Raw genomic sequence first — 14,667 nt, forward strand, 5'->3', positions numbered from 1 at the left:
AGTTGAGAGTGGGCAGTTCTTTATTAGTGGTCCTAAAGATTACATTGCATAAGTTGATTTGGACCCTCTGTACCCACTGGACCTAGGTCATTGGGTTAGTGACATGCTGTCTCTCAGGTAGACCCGGAGCATCTCAGAGGGGACAGGGTTATTTGTACCCACTGGACCTAGGTCATTGGGTTAGTGATATGCTGTCTCTCAGCTAGACCCTGAGCATCTCAGAGGGGACAAGGTTATTAGACCACTGATATTTATTGCACGTTAGTATGACTTTTGGTACTACTGAGAGGAAGACCAGCGCCCTCTCCGCAGGCGTGTACTCTACATGTCAGATTATCTCACGGTTAACAAGCTGAGCTATAGACATGGGCAGCATGACTCATACCATCACCCAGACCCTACCATCATCATGAGAATTATAAACAGTAGGTTAACGTGTGTGTGTGTGTGTGTGTGTGTGTGTGGCGCATTTGTGCTCGTGCTTGTGTGCACTAATGTGCATGTGTGTGTTCATTCTGTGTTCCACAGTAAGGTTGATGACGTTTGCGAGGCCAGAAAAGAGGACGCTGCCAGGATTAAGGAGATTTTCCTGCTCCTTATGCATTCTGCTGCAGCCCAATCCCCTGTTATAGCGCGTGGCTCCAGCCCTTGTCTTGCAGAGAGCACCTCACCCATCCCTCCAGCTGACAGGTCTAAAACATAGTTTTTACTCTTACAGATGATCAAAGTAATTGTGAATGTCTTATGAATGTCTCACTAACCATGTTAATCTTATACATTGTTTCTAAAGAGTTGCCTTCCTCCTGGAGCTAGCCTTTCTGGCCTTGCAGTTGAAACATCACCAGATGGCAGCGGACTGTCTGAGTGAGCTGAAGACAACGGGAGTCACTGTGAGTGGCGGCCAATCACAGATAACTCTATTATCATGTCTCTATATTCCATATAGAGTAATGCGATTTTGCGAACACATGCACGTAAATTGACCCAATTTCTCAGTCGAGGTCTCGACATAAGACTTGATTAGCTAGAAGAGGCCCACATATTCCCTTTTACCATCAGTTGTATTTCTAATACACTCAGTAATTCTACATTACATGTGTGGGTGGAAATGGGTATTGGGTAACGATAAGAGTTAGACGTACAACGTCTTCTACACTCTCACTTCAATACTGTGATTCAACTGGAGCCATCAGGGCCCCTTTTCACAGAGCATCTCAAAGAAATAATGCTGATCAAGGATCATTATTATGAAAATGTTATCATAATAAGTACGATTATGTACATGGGGCTGATCCTAAATCAGCGCTCTACTCTAAGACACTGTGAATACACATGGCTGGTCTCACTATAATTTTGCAGTAGAAATGCCATGCTCCTTACCTGTTTTGGATTTCACTTTTTGAAATTCTCTATTTGTAGAGTGTTGGCCAGTGCATCATGATGGAGTGTGTCCAGTGTGACCTGGACCTCCAGAAGAAGCAGGAGGGGGGGATGAAGGACTACTCCAAAGCCAATGTGGAGGTGCCCTCTCCTGTGCATGAGTTAGCAGCGTTAATGTGCCTGTTTGCTACCCAGAACATATTACATTACATCAATACAGTGTTGACTGAGCTCAGAAGAGCCCAGCGCCTTTTACGCATTCATTCTTTTTACTGCAAACCAAGCTGTGGATGTCATTGGGAATGTGTGTTGTAGTATCATGATGTTACAGTATTATCTAATTATTATACTGTTGGCGCGATTCAATATATTTGATTGTTCTGCGCAACAGTGTTGCGCCATATTTAGTAGATTCTGTAGATGCATTAGGCAGTCCTTGCTGTAGTTGTTGCCTGGTCCCTTAGGCTCAGCTGAAGGTGATAGGCAGACTGGACAAGGTGCTGCAGAGTGCAGTAAGAGAGGGGGATGCCAAGGTGATGCAGGCGGTGTGTGCCTCACAGTGGAACACCTGTCTGCCCCTCCTTCAGCACAACCTCAGGAGAAATGTCAAGGGGGCGCTCCTCAAAGTGGCCCAAGTCCTGGAGGACACATACAGGTGACTACACACACACACAGAGGCCATTGTGTGTGTTTGTGCACTTTCATGCCTGCATGTGTGTCCAATCTAAAGTGTTAACTTTGTTCTCTCTCAGTGTGCAGCTGGAGATGCGCTGTCAGGTCCACAGTGAGCTGGCAGTGATCGAGGAGGAAGAGGGGAGGCTGGAGCCCGCTCTGCTTCACCTCCAGAGGGCCCTGCTGCTGGACGAGAGAGGGGTGCACCACGAGCGGCTCACCTCAGCCCTTAACCTCCTTCAGCTTCGCGGCACCCTATATCAGACCCCCAGCAGCACAGAGGACCAGGCTGCCATGCTCATCCAACAGGTCTGCGGACCCCTTACACTAAATACAAAGCAGGACTGGGGAGACTTGACCTTACTTGACTTACTGTAAGATGAAACCTGGCAGTAGGGTGAAGCAGGCATTAAATATAATTTCTGTGAAATATAAATTGTGATGTTCCTGATAGGCATGTTTGTTGTTGCCCGACTGTGATGAAAAGTACAACTATGATGATATGTCAAACTGTGAGATTTTCAGTCAGTTGGTAAAATGCTACATCAGAGTCTGCCTGCAGAGAAGAGAGATCGTAGTAGGTGAAAACAGCATGGGTGTCAGTCTCTGTCTTTCTCTCTGTATTTTTCTGCCTGTCTCTCTCTCTCTTCATCACTCTCTTTCGCACTCTCTCTCTCTCTCTTTGGTGAAGGCTAAGAATGGTCAGCCACAGGAGGAGGTGAGAAAAAGACGTCCCATGCTGGTCAACGCAGGCCTCACTCTGGCCCCCGACGCTTTCCAGGTGGTGCTCGACGCAGATAGCACTGCAAAAAGTACAAACTATCCTTTTGAATAACCATTTCATTTTAGTATGACTTTGGTGTAGTGTCTTTCACCCGTCATGTATAGGATTGCCTAATCCTGCTATGTAAAGCTCACTATTGGTGATTAAGGTACCCTCAAAACTAAGACCGAGTTCGGAGGGGGGCTTAGTTGGAAAGAGAGGCTTACTTACTTCATAGCCCAGCATCCAAGTACTAGAACCATTTCTTGGAGGATTTGACTGACTCCTTGGTTCGATATGTCTGCATGACAAAAACCCTATAGCTCTTATGCACTGGATCATAGAGCCTATGGAGCCCTGGGGCTAAGGGGCTGGCACTCTTTGATCTCTCCCCTCTGATCCTGGCCCCCTTGTGCCCAGGATCAAATGAACACTCCGTTGCCTAACGACCCAGCCAGAGTCCTACATCTGACAGCCAGGCCATGAGACTGGAGCAGACTAGCTGCTTATACAGACACGGGTCAAGTGTGCAGGTCATGACTACTTTTACCTAACGATACCTCCTGTGTTACAACACTAACACCTCAAGCACAAACTGGCTTTCGAGGCATAAGACAAAGAAACCCGATGATGAAGCCGTTTGAACATCCAAGCAACCCGGGTGACCCCGGAGATTGGAGAAATATGCTGAGCATGTGCTGAAGATTAACAAATTAATAATAGGATGTAGTGTTTGTACCATGCTGTCATTGGTCCCCAGACTGTCATCAGCAATGTGCTGTAGTGAGACGTGTCTGGCTGTCTGCGAAGCAAGGGTCTAACCTTGGAGCACTCTGCCTCTTAAAACGCTGTAATCAGATGGAGGCACAGACCTCTTTTACATTATTCAAGCAGGAACACTATGTGCCTCTCGCTGTTGCACAGTTGTGTGGATCCATTTTTCAGGGATGTAATTTCTTGATTTCTGATTAATCACTGATTCCTGGATTTTCGGAGTTCATTTTCTCTTTAGAAGCCTATAGCTTTACATTTTTGGATTTCATGCCAATCACAACACTGTTTGTCAGGGCTGGGAAGAGTCTGTGGCAAATTGCAGGCTCCTTGGATTCGTTCCAATTTCAAAGTGATTGTCCATCATTGTCATATGACGTATTTTTGTATTTGTTTGTGTGTACGGTGCCAATATGATGGCCTATTTATCACTATTCCAATGCAGTTGCTTTCTTCATGTAAATGTATATTCAAATGTGTTTAGTCCCCTCAGGCACCAGTGGACCTGGCGGTGTGGCTCATCTCTCTGCTAAGGCTCAGCACCACTCTGCATGTGTTGAGAAGGTACAGGGACACCTGAGCAGACAGGGAGATGGCAAGAATGACAGGGAGAGGTGTGTATCATGTAAATATGAGTGAATATGTGTGTGGGTGGGTGAGAGAGAATATATCAAGGTTTTCTAGAAACATGTGCTCTTGTCTTGATATCTTACAGGCATTAACACAAATGAGTGCACATGCTGCGGAATCAACATTTTATGAACATTAACCATTTGGTAGCTATCAACTTTAAATAGGTTTCTATGTGCTAGGACACTGTGAAGTCAAGCTGAACTATGTAGCTTATTCATTTTTTGTGCCTACTACTGGTACTGAATATCATTAGTAGGAGGTTTTTCAGGGTGAGGATATGGGATGATGTGTAGCAGCACAACCAGCCTTCCACCAGGCTTCAGTAACACCCTGATGAATAAACACATCAAAAAGATCTGGAATCACAGTGGGGGAAGAACATACAGCAAGGGCGGTCGAACTAGCCAAAGGAAACTATTATTATTTAACCATCTCCAAACAAAGTATGGATAATCAAATACATTTTTTTTTCAGGGTAAAATTGTGGGCAGCCTTGGCGAAGACAGCTAGGAAGCAGGAGGTTTGGGATGTGTGTCGAGCTGCCTGTCGTTTCTGTTTGCTCTACGACGATGGACGATGGAAAGCTACTAAATCAGACTGTGAGGAACTTTCCATTTGACAACAGAAGGGATATATATATAAATATATACACACACAGTGCCAGTCAAAAGTTTGGACACACCTACTCATTCAAGGGTTTTTGTTGGCTGCTTTTCCTTCAATCTGCAGTCTAACTCATCCCAAACCATCTCAATTGGGTTGAGGTCGGGTGATTGTGGAGGCCAAATCATCTAATGCAGCACACCATCACTCTCCTTCTTGGATCAAATATCCCTTACACAGCCTGGAGGTGTGTTGGATCATTGTCCTGTTCAAAAACAAATTGTAGTCCCAATTAAGCGCAAACCAGATGGGATGGCGTATCACTGCAGAATACTGTGGTAGCCATGTTAGTTAAGTGTGCCTTGAATTCAAAATAAATCACTGACAGTGTCACCAGCAAATCACCATCACATCACCTCCTCCATGCTCCACGGTAGGAACCACACTTGCACAGATCATCCGTTCACCTACTCTGCATCTCACAAAGACACTGCGGTTGGAACCAAAAATCTCAAATTGGGACTCATCAGACGAAAGGACAGATTTCCACCAGTCTACTATAATGTCCATTGCTTGTGTTTCTTGGCCCAAGCAAGTCACTTCTTCTTATTGGTGTCTTTTAGTAGTGGTTTCTTTGCAGCAATTCGACCATGAAGGCCTGATTCATGCAGTCTCCTCTGAACAGTTGATGTTGAGATGTGTGTTACTTGAACTCTGAAGCATTTACTTGGGCCACAATTTCTGTAGCTGGTAACTCTTGTGAATTTATCCTCTGCAGCCGATGTAACTCTGGCTCTTCCTTTCCTGTGGCGGTCCTCATGAGAGGCAGTTTCATCATTGCGCTTGATGGTTTTTGCGACTGCAATTGAAGAAACTTGATGATGAACTGTCGTTTCTCTTTGCTTATTTGGGCTGTTCTTACCATTACAGTTGAAGTCGGAAGTTTACATACACCTTAGTCACAATACATTTAAAATCAGTTTTTCACAATTCCTGACATTTAATCCTAGTAAAAATTCCCTGTCTTAGGTCAGTTAGGATCACCACTTTATTTTAAGAATGTGAAATGTCAGAATGATAGTAGAGATAATGATTTATTTCAGCTTTCCCAATGGGTCAGAAGTGTACATACACTCAATTAGTATTTGGTAGCATTGCCTTTAAATTGTTTAACTTGGGTGAAACGTTTCAGGTAGCCTTCCACAAGCTTCCCACAATAAGTTGGGTGAATTTTGGCCCATTCCTCCTGGCAGAGCTGGTGTAACTGAGTCAGGTTTGTAGGCCTCCTTGCTCGCACACACTTTTTCAGTTCTGCCCACACATTTACTATGGGATTGAGGTTAGGGCTTTGTAATGGTCACTCCAATACCTTGACTTTGTTGTCCTTAGGCCATTTTGGCCACCAGCTGCATTAAGTACTGCAGTGCATCTCCTCCTCGTGGACTGCACCAGATTTGCCAGTTCTTGATGTGAGATGTTACCCCACTCTTCCACCAAGGCACCTGCAAGTTCCCGGACATTTCTGGGGGGAATGGCCCTAGTCCTCACCCTCCGATCCAACAGGTCTCCTCTGCCCCCAGCTGTGCCATCGATACCATATGTGAATTGATTGCCCCCCTTCTATCTTCTGAGCTTGTGCTACTAGGTGACCTAAACTGGGACATGCTTAACACCCCGGCCATCCTACAATCAAAGCTTGATGCCCTCAATCTCACACAAATGATCAATGAACCTACAAGGTACAACCCCAAATCCGTAAACACGGGCACCCTCATAGATGTCATCCTAACTAACTCGCCCTCCAAATACACCTCTGCTGTTTTCAATCAAGATCTTAGTGATCACTGCCTCATTGCCTGCATCCGTAATGGGTCTGCTACCAAACGACCATCCCTCATCACTGTCAAACGCTCCTTAAAACACTTATGCTAGCAGGCCTTTCTAATCGACCTGGCCGGGGTATCCTGGAATGACATTGACCTCATCCCGTCAGTTGATGATGCCTGGCTATTCTTCAAAGGTGCCTTCCTCACCATCTTAAATAAGCATGCCCCACTCAAAAAATTTAGAACTAGGAATAGATATAGTCCTTGGTTCACCTCAGACCTGTCTGCCCTTGACCAGCACAAAAACATCCTCTGGCGTTCTGCATTAGCATCGAATAGCCCCTGTGATATGCAACTTTTCAGGGAAGTTAGGAACAAATATACACAGGCAGTTAGAAAAGCAAAGGCTAGCTTTTTCAAACAGACATTTGCATCCTGTAGTACTAACTCAAAAAAGTTCCAGGACACTGTAAAGTCCATGGAGAATAAGAGCACCTCCTCCCAGCTGCCACTGCTCTGAGGCTAGGAAGCACTGTTACCACTGATAAATCCACTATAATTGAGAATTTCAATAAGCATTTCTCTACGGCTGGCCATGCTTTCCACCTGGCTACCCCTCCCCCGGTCAACTGCCCGGCACCCTCCAAAGCAACCCGCCAAAGCCCCCACCATTTCTCCTTCACACAAATCCAGATAGCTGATGTTCTGAAAGAGCTGCAACATCTGGACCCATACAAATCAGCCGGGCTAGACAATCTGGACCCTCTCTATCTAAAATTATCTGCCGAAATTGTTGCAACCACTATTACTAGCCTGTTCAACCTTTCTTTCGTATCGTCTGAGATTCCCAAAGATTGGAAAGCTGCCTCGGTCATCCCCCTCTTCTAAGGGGGGTGACACTCTAGACCCAAACTGCTACAGACCTATATATATCCTACCCTGTCTTTCTAAGGTGTTCAAAAGCCAAGTTAACAAACAGATTACCAACCATTTTGAATCCCACCGTACCTTCTCCGCTATGCAATCTGGTTTCCGAGCTGGTCATGGGTGCACCTCAGCCACGCTCAAGGTCCTAAACGACATCATGACCGCCATCGATAAGAGACATTACTGTGCAGCCGTATTCATCGACCCGGCCAAGGTTTTCGACTGTCAATCACCACATACTTATTGGTAGTCTCGACAGCCTTGGTTTCTCAAATGACTGCCTCGCCTGGTTCACCAACTACTTCTCAGAGTTCAGTGTGTCAAATCGGAGGGCCTGTTGTCCGGACCTCTGGCAGTCTCTATGGGTGTGCCACAGGGTTCAATTCTCGGGCCGACTCTTTTCTCTGTATTCATCAATGATGTTGCTCTTGCTGCTGGTGATTCTCTGATCCACCTCTACGCAGACGACACCATTCTGTATACTTCTGGCCCCTCTTTGGACACTGTGTTAACTAACCTCCAGATGAGCTTCAATGCCATACAACTCTCCTTCCGTGGCCTCCAACTGCTCTTAAACGCAAGTAAAACTAAATGCATGCTATTCAATCGATCACTGCCCGGACCTGCTCGCCCGTCCAGCTTCACTACTCTGGACGGCTCTGACTTAGAATACTTGGATAACTACAAATACCTGAGTGTCTGGTTAGACTGTAAACTCTCCTTCCAGACTCACATTAAGCATCTCCAATCCAAAATTAAATCTAGATTTGGTTTCCTATATCGCAACAAAGCATCCTTCACTCATGCTGCCAAACATACCCTCGTAAAACTGACCATCCTACCGATCCTCGACTTCGGTGATGTCATCTCTAAAATAGCCTCCAACACTCTACTCAACAAACTGGATGCAGTCTATCACAGTGCCATCCGTTATTTCAGATCGCTGGTCACCATAGCAGCACCCACCCGTAGCACGAGCTCCAGCAGGTATATCTCACTGGTCACCCCTAAAGCCAATTCCTCCTTTGGTCGTCTTTCCTTCCAGTTCTCTGCTGCCAATGACTGGAACGAACTGCAAAAATCTCTGAAGCTAGAGACTCCCTCACTAGCTTTAAGCACCAGCTGTCAGAGCAGCTCACAGATCACTGCACCTGTACATAGCCCATCTGTAAACAGCCCATCTATCTACCTACCTCATCCCCATACTGTATTTATTTATTTATCTTGCTCCTTTGCACCCCAGTATCTCTACTTGCACAGTCATCTTCTGCACATCTACCATTCCAGTGTTTAATTGCTATATTGTAATTACTTCGCCACCATGGCCTATTTATTGCCTTAACTTACCTCATTTGCACTCACTGTATATATAATTTTTATTTTATTTTGTTCTACTGTATTATTGACTGTATATTTTGTTTTACTCCATGTGTAACTCTGTGTTGTTGTATGGGTCAAATTGCTATGCTTTATCTTGGCCAGGTCGCAGTTGCAAATGAGAACTTGTTCTCAACTAGCCTACCTGGTTAAATAAAGGTGAAATAAATAAATAAAACATTTAAAGGTCCCAGACGTACTCAATGGGATTTAAGATCCTGGCTCTTCGCTGGCATGGCAGAACACTGACATTCCTGTCTTGCAGGAAATCACACACAGAACGAACAGTATGGCTGGTGGCATTGTCATGCTGGAGGGTCATGTCAGGATGAGCCTGCAGGAAGGGTACCACATGAGGGAGGAGGATGTCTTCCCTGTAACGCACAGCGTTGAGATTGCCTGCAATGACAACAAGCTCAGTTCGATGATGCTGTGACACACCCCCCCAGACCATGACGGACCCTCTTCCAAATTGATCCTGCTCCAGAGTACTGGCCTCAGTGTAACATTCATTCCTTCGACGACAAACGCAAATCCGACCATCACGCCTGGTGAGACACAACCGCGACTCGTCAGTGAAGATCACTTTTTGCCAGTCCTGTCTGGTCCAGCGACGGTGGGTTTGTGCCCATAGGCGACGTTGTTGCCAGTGATGTCTGGTGAGGACCTGCCTTACAACAGGCCTACAAGCCCTCAGTCCAGCCTCTCTCAGCCTATTGCGGACAGTCTGAGCACTGATGGAGGGATTTTGCGTTCCTGGTGTAACTCGGGCTGTTGTTGTTGCCATCCTGTACCTGTCCCGCAGGTGTGATGTTCGAATGCACCGATCCTGTGCAGGTGTTGTTACACGTGGTCTACCACTGCGAAGACAATCAGCTGTCCGCCCTGTCTCCCTTTAGCGCTGCCTTAGGCATCTCACAGTATGGACATTGCAATATATTGCCCTGGCCACATCTGCAGTCCTCATGCCTCCTTGGAGCATGCCTAAGGCACTTTCACACAGATGAGCAGGGACCCTGGGCTTCTTTCTTTTGGTGTTTTTCTTTTGGTGTTTTACAAGAGAAAGGCCTCTTTAGTGTCCTACGTTTTCATAACTGTGACCTTAATTGCCTACCATCTGTAAGCTTTTAGTGTCTTAACGACATTTCCACAGGTGCATGTTCATGAATTGTTTATGGTTCATTGATCAGGCATGGGAAACAGTGTTTAAAGATTTGTGAAGTTATTTGGATTTTTACGAATTGTCTTTGAAAGACAGGGTCATGAAAAATGGACGTTTTATTTTGTTGCTGAGTTTATAAACACCACTGTTCAAATGTTTGGCCTCACTTAGAAATGGGATATGAGATATTACTTTTTTTTGCAACTCTGCCTAGAAGGCCAGCATCCCCTAGTCACATCTTCACTGTTGATGTTGAGACTGGCGTTTTGCAGGTACTATTTACTGAAGTTGCCAGTTGAGGACTTGTGAGGCATCTGTTTCTCAAACTAGACTCTCTAATGTACTTGTCCTCTTGCTCAGTTGTGCACCAGGGCCTCCCACTCCTCTTTCTATTCTGGTTAGAAAGTTTGCGCTGTTCTGTGACGGGAGTAGTACACAGCGTTGTACGAGATCTTCAGTTTCTTGGCAATTTCTCGCATGGAATAGCCTTCATTTCTCAGAACAAGAATAGACTGACGAGTTTCAGAAGGAAGTTCTTTGTTTCTAGCCATTTTGAGCTTGTAATCGAACCCACAAATGCTGATGCTCCAGATACTCAACTAGTCTAAAGAAGGCCAGTTTTATTGCTTCTTTAAACAGGACGACAGTTTTCAGCTGTGCTAACATAATTGCAATAGGGTTTTCTAATGATCAATTAGCCTTTTAAAATGATCAACTTGGATTAGCTAACGCAACGTGCCATTGGAACACAGGAGTGAAGGTTGCTGATAATGGGCCTCTGTACGCCTATGTAGATTTTCCATACAAAATCTGCCATTTCCAGCTACAATGGTCATTTTCAACATTAACAAAGTCTACACTGTATTTCTGTTCAATTTGATGTTATTTTAATGAACAAAAAAATTGTTTTTCTTTAAAAAACAAGGACAAACGTTTGAACAGCAGAGTGTGTGTGTGTGTGTGTGTGTGTGTGTGTGTGTTTATGTATATATATGTGTGTGTCTACATATTTTATATATACATATTTTATATATATATAAACTAATTGTATCAAGAGGAATTGATTATGAATCCTAGACTAGTAACTGATTGAAACCTAAGTAGTGGGTATCTCTGGAGGATTGTAGTGTCCAATACTCTTTGAGTTTACATTTACAGGTGAAAAATGTTTTCACCACCTAATTGATTTCACTAAGTCAGTCTATCGACAGTGCTCAACTGCTTCATTGAAATCATTAAATCATCTTACATATTTATTTGGGTGCAAATGAGTTAGTTATCAACCAATGATATTGATAACTAGCATGTGGCTCACTGGTTAGTGTCAGTGGTAATGGAGATTAGTGTAGGAGGGAGGAGAGACTGGGTTGTTAACAGAACTACTGACGCATAACTGCACATGCTCACTCTGGCTCACTCGATACCCTCTGGTCCCCAGGTGAGCGCAAGGCGGGGGACGAGAGCCCAGTGGAGGGTGGACTCCATGGTGACCGGCGTCCATCGGCAGGGCGACTGTCTCAGAGTGCGGAGAAGGACCTGCTCCGTCTGCTGGCTGAAGTCTGCTTCATCAATGCTGAGGTCAGATGACCACCTTTGACCCTTGACCCATGTCCCTTAATATGCTCAGAAAATCGGTCTTCTCACGAAAACTTCTGTAGCATTCGAACGGTTTGGCCTACAAACTACTATGACCACTCCATGGTAAGACTAACGAACACGATGTTGTTCTCCGTTTTTCTCGACAAGCATCACGGGACTGACCGATCTGCCAAGTTTTGTCCGTAGCGTCCAAACAGTTTTGGCTACACACGAACACATACATGTCGGTTGTTTTGCTCTAGGACACCTACAAGCCTTAAGACTCATCTGGAGGTTGCCCGGTACCACTTTTAAAAAATGAATGGAAGTGTATTCGGAAGTAGTTTAGTGCCCAATTGTTGCGGGGTATATATGGATCCCAAAAAATATAAATAATTTCATGATCTTTCTTATATCTCTGATATTGGACAGACACTTTTAAACAAACTTAGTTTTGATTTATTTTTTGACTGTCTGTTTTTCTATGTATGAATCTGTTAGTTAATGCCTTTCTATTGGCTAATAGTAGTAAGGCCAAATTCAGTGTTTCATCAAATAATGTTAATTCTAAAATCCAAAATCAAATTGCTAATTTATCCTTGGTATGACCATCTTAAAACAATTCCATATGTTAGCTTAGTAGAACCCCCCCAATCCTCAGTTCTCCTGACCACACACTATAGTCACTGTGACTTTTCTTCATAGACATTGATTGATTATATTGATGCAATTAATGCAAAGTAAAGGCGAAATACCAATATTAGCAGTAGAGTGGCACTGTGAGATTTAATCAGATTGAGCCCGGAGGTACAGAGGGGGTGTACTATGGTGCGAGATAGAACAGTTAGAGAGCTAACTTTGGTTAACTCTGAGTTCAACTCGGGATAACCGGGCACACGAAAGTGGCTCACCTTTTATGGCAATGAATCCTTCAGAACTTACCTGCTCCGGGTACAGACTAACTCAGGGCCAACTCCACTTATCCTGAATGAAATCAGATTCTCCCCTTCTCGCAAAGATGGCGTCATCAACCCTTCATTTGAGGAAAACAACTGAGTAAAGGTAGAGTCAGCGATATGATGTGTATTTAACAGAAATATAAACGCAACATGCAACAAGTTAAAAGATTTTATTGAGTTACATTTCATATAAGGAAATCAGTCAATTGAAATAGATAAATTAGGCCCTAATCGATGGATTTCACATGACTAGGAATATAGATATTCCTGGCTGTATCACAACCGTCTGTGATTGGGAGTACCGTAGAACGGTGCACAATTGGCCCAGCATCACCCGGGTTAGTGTTCGGCTGGGGTAGGCCGTCATTGTAAATAACAATTTGTTCTTAACTGACTTGCCTAATTAAATAAAGGTTAAATACAAATTTACAAATATGCATATTTTAGTCGCAGATACCTTTAAAAAAAAAGACCTCACAATGGGCCTCAGGATCTCGTCACGGTATTTCTGTGCATACAAATTGCCATCGATAAAATGCAATTGTGTTCACTGTCCGTAGCTTATGCCGGAACATTAAATTCTCTGGCAACAGTTCTGGTGGACATTCCTGCAGTCAGCATGCCAATTGCACTCTCCCTCAAAACTTGAGACATCTGTGGCGTTGTGTTGTGTGACAAAACTTGTATTATCTCCAGCACAAGGTGGACCTGTGTAATGATTAGGGCTGTCCCCGACCCCCAAAAATCTATTGGTCAACATTTTTTTACTTGTATATTTCCATACATAGACACATTTTAATCAAATCAACTATATGCACTGAGCTTTTCTGATGCTTTAAGCGACCTGTTTGATGAAATAATTAAGACACACATGACTAGAGGGAGTCCGACCGCAGTTGATTTGATTGTGCCGCTTGGCTCAGACTTGATGCGCTGTTTTAAAAAAAATACAGCGAGTGACTGGGACTAGCACCTGTTGCCTCTCTCTCCTCCCTGCTGCAGCGACCACCACAGAACATCAGTGTGTGTATAGCGCTGTCTGTGTTGCTGAAGCGGCAACACAATTACATCCATTTCTGACTGAAAAGTTATGTTACCAAAATCCCTAATTTGTTTAGGAAATAGATTACATATTCCCTTCAACCCTTGCTCTCTTTACGTGACATGTATTCTTCGCATGCACGTGACCAATAGGGCCTGACCTATAGCATGATCACATCAATAAACTGGTTATATCAAACTATGAACACTGTAACACATGTGACAGCAAAATGGATGCAGAGGACGTGACAAATAAACTTGAAACGGGGGGAAGGTTTATTTGGTTGCAAATGAGGTAAAGGGGAAGTCGGGTGTGTGGAATAAATTTGACTAGTTGTGGAAAAAAATGACAGCATAGCAAAGATTTAAAAACAGCCACATTTGTGAAATTGTTGCGTGAGGCTTGGTGCTCACAGAATCAGTAGGCTATCACCCAAACACTCAAACAGACAACAGAAGCAAGATCAGTCTTATTTCCCTTTGTTCTTAGAGAGGTTGACTCTTCAAAAAAAAAAAAAATGCCCCATGTGACGGTACACAAAACGTTCTAAGAGTTTCGCCTTAGTTGTCAGACAGCCACAGGTGTTAAAATCATTGTTCTCTGAGTTCACCAGTTATATTTGCTGCCTTCGATGACTATGGCTGTGTGGCAGCCCATTTGTCTCTTTGCTATTTGCTGAGTGGTGTTATTTGCTCCTTTGAGGCAGAGTTATGGGGAGGGCAAGTCATCATCAATATCATTCGTGTTTGTCCCTTACAGGCCACCATACACAAGCTCCGCTCTGAGGGGGTACAGCTCAACACCCCAGCCGCCCCTCCTGAGGAGAGAGGACTCCGTCTCCCTGAGGACAATCCACAGTGGGCTGTCTACAGGTGAGGACACATCATCAAATCAAATGTATTTATAAAGCCCTTCTTACATCAGCTGATGTCATAAAGTGCTGTACAGAAACCCAGCCTAAAACCCCAAACAGC

At 44.3% G+C, this 14,667-nt stretch overlaps 1 protein-coding gene across 4 annotated transcripts in view; it reads left to right on the plus strand.

The window, feature by feature from the left end:
• Window positions 1-14,667, plus strand: part of LOC110502315 (cilia- and flagella-associated protein 46) — a 98,286-nt gene that overhangs the window by 20,524 nt on the left and 63,095 nt on the right. For all 4 annotated transcript variants that reach the window (XR_002470314.2, XM_021580249.2, XM_021580250.2 and 1 more), the window contains exons 8-17: window positions 529-690; window positions 791-890; window positions 1,420-1,521; window positions 1,845-2,035; window positions 2,133-2,361; window positions 2,744-2,864; window positions 4,071-4,200; window positions 4,694-4,818; window positions 11,553-11,692; window positions 14,453-14,565. Coding sequence is in view for 3 of the 4 variants with exons in the window: in XM_021580249.2 (XP_021435924.2) it covers window positions 529-690; window positions 791-890; window positions 1,420-1,521; window positions 1,845-2,035; window positions 2,133-2,361; window positions 2,744-2,864; window positions 4,071-4,200; window positions 4,694-4,818; window positions 11,553-11,692; window positions 14,453-14,565 (1,413 nt within the window). In the remaining variant the exon portion in view is untranslated. The remainder of the gene's footprint in view (window positions 1-528; window positions 691-790; window positions 891-1,419; window positions 1,522-1,844; window positions 2,036-2,132; window positions 2,362-2,743; window positions 2,865-4,070; window positions 4,201-4,693; window positions 4,819-11,552; window positions 11,693-14,452; window positions 14,566-14,667) is intronic.

The sequence above is a fragment of the Oncorhynchus mykiss genome, chromosome 23 (assembly GCF_013265735.2).
Source record: "Oncorhynchus mykiss isolate Arlee chromosome 23, USDA_OmykA_1.1, whole genome shotgun sequence".
NCBI lineage: Eukaryota > Metazoa > Chordata > Actinopteri > Salmoniformes > Salmonidae > Oncorhynchus > Oncorhynchus mykiss.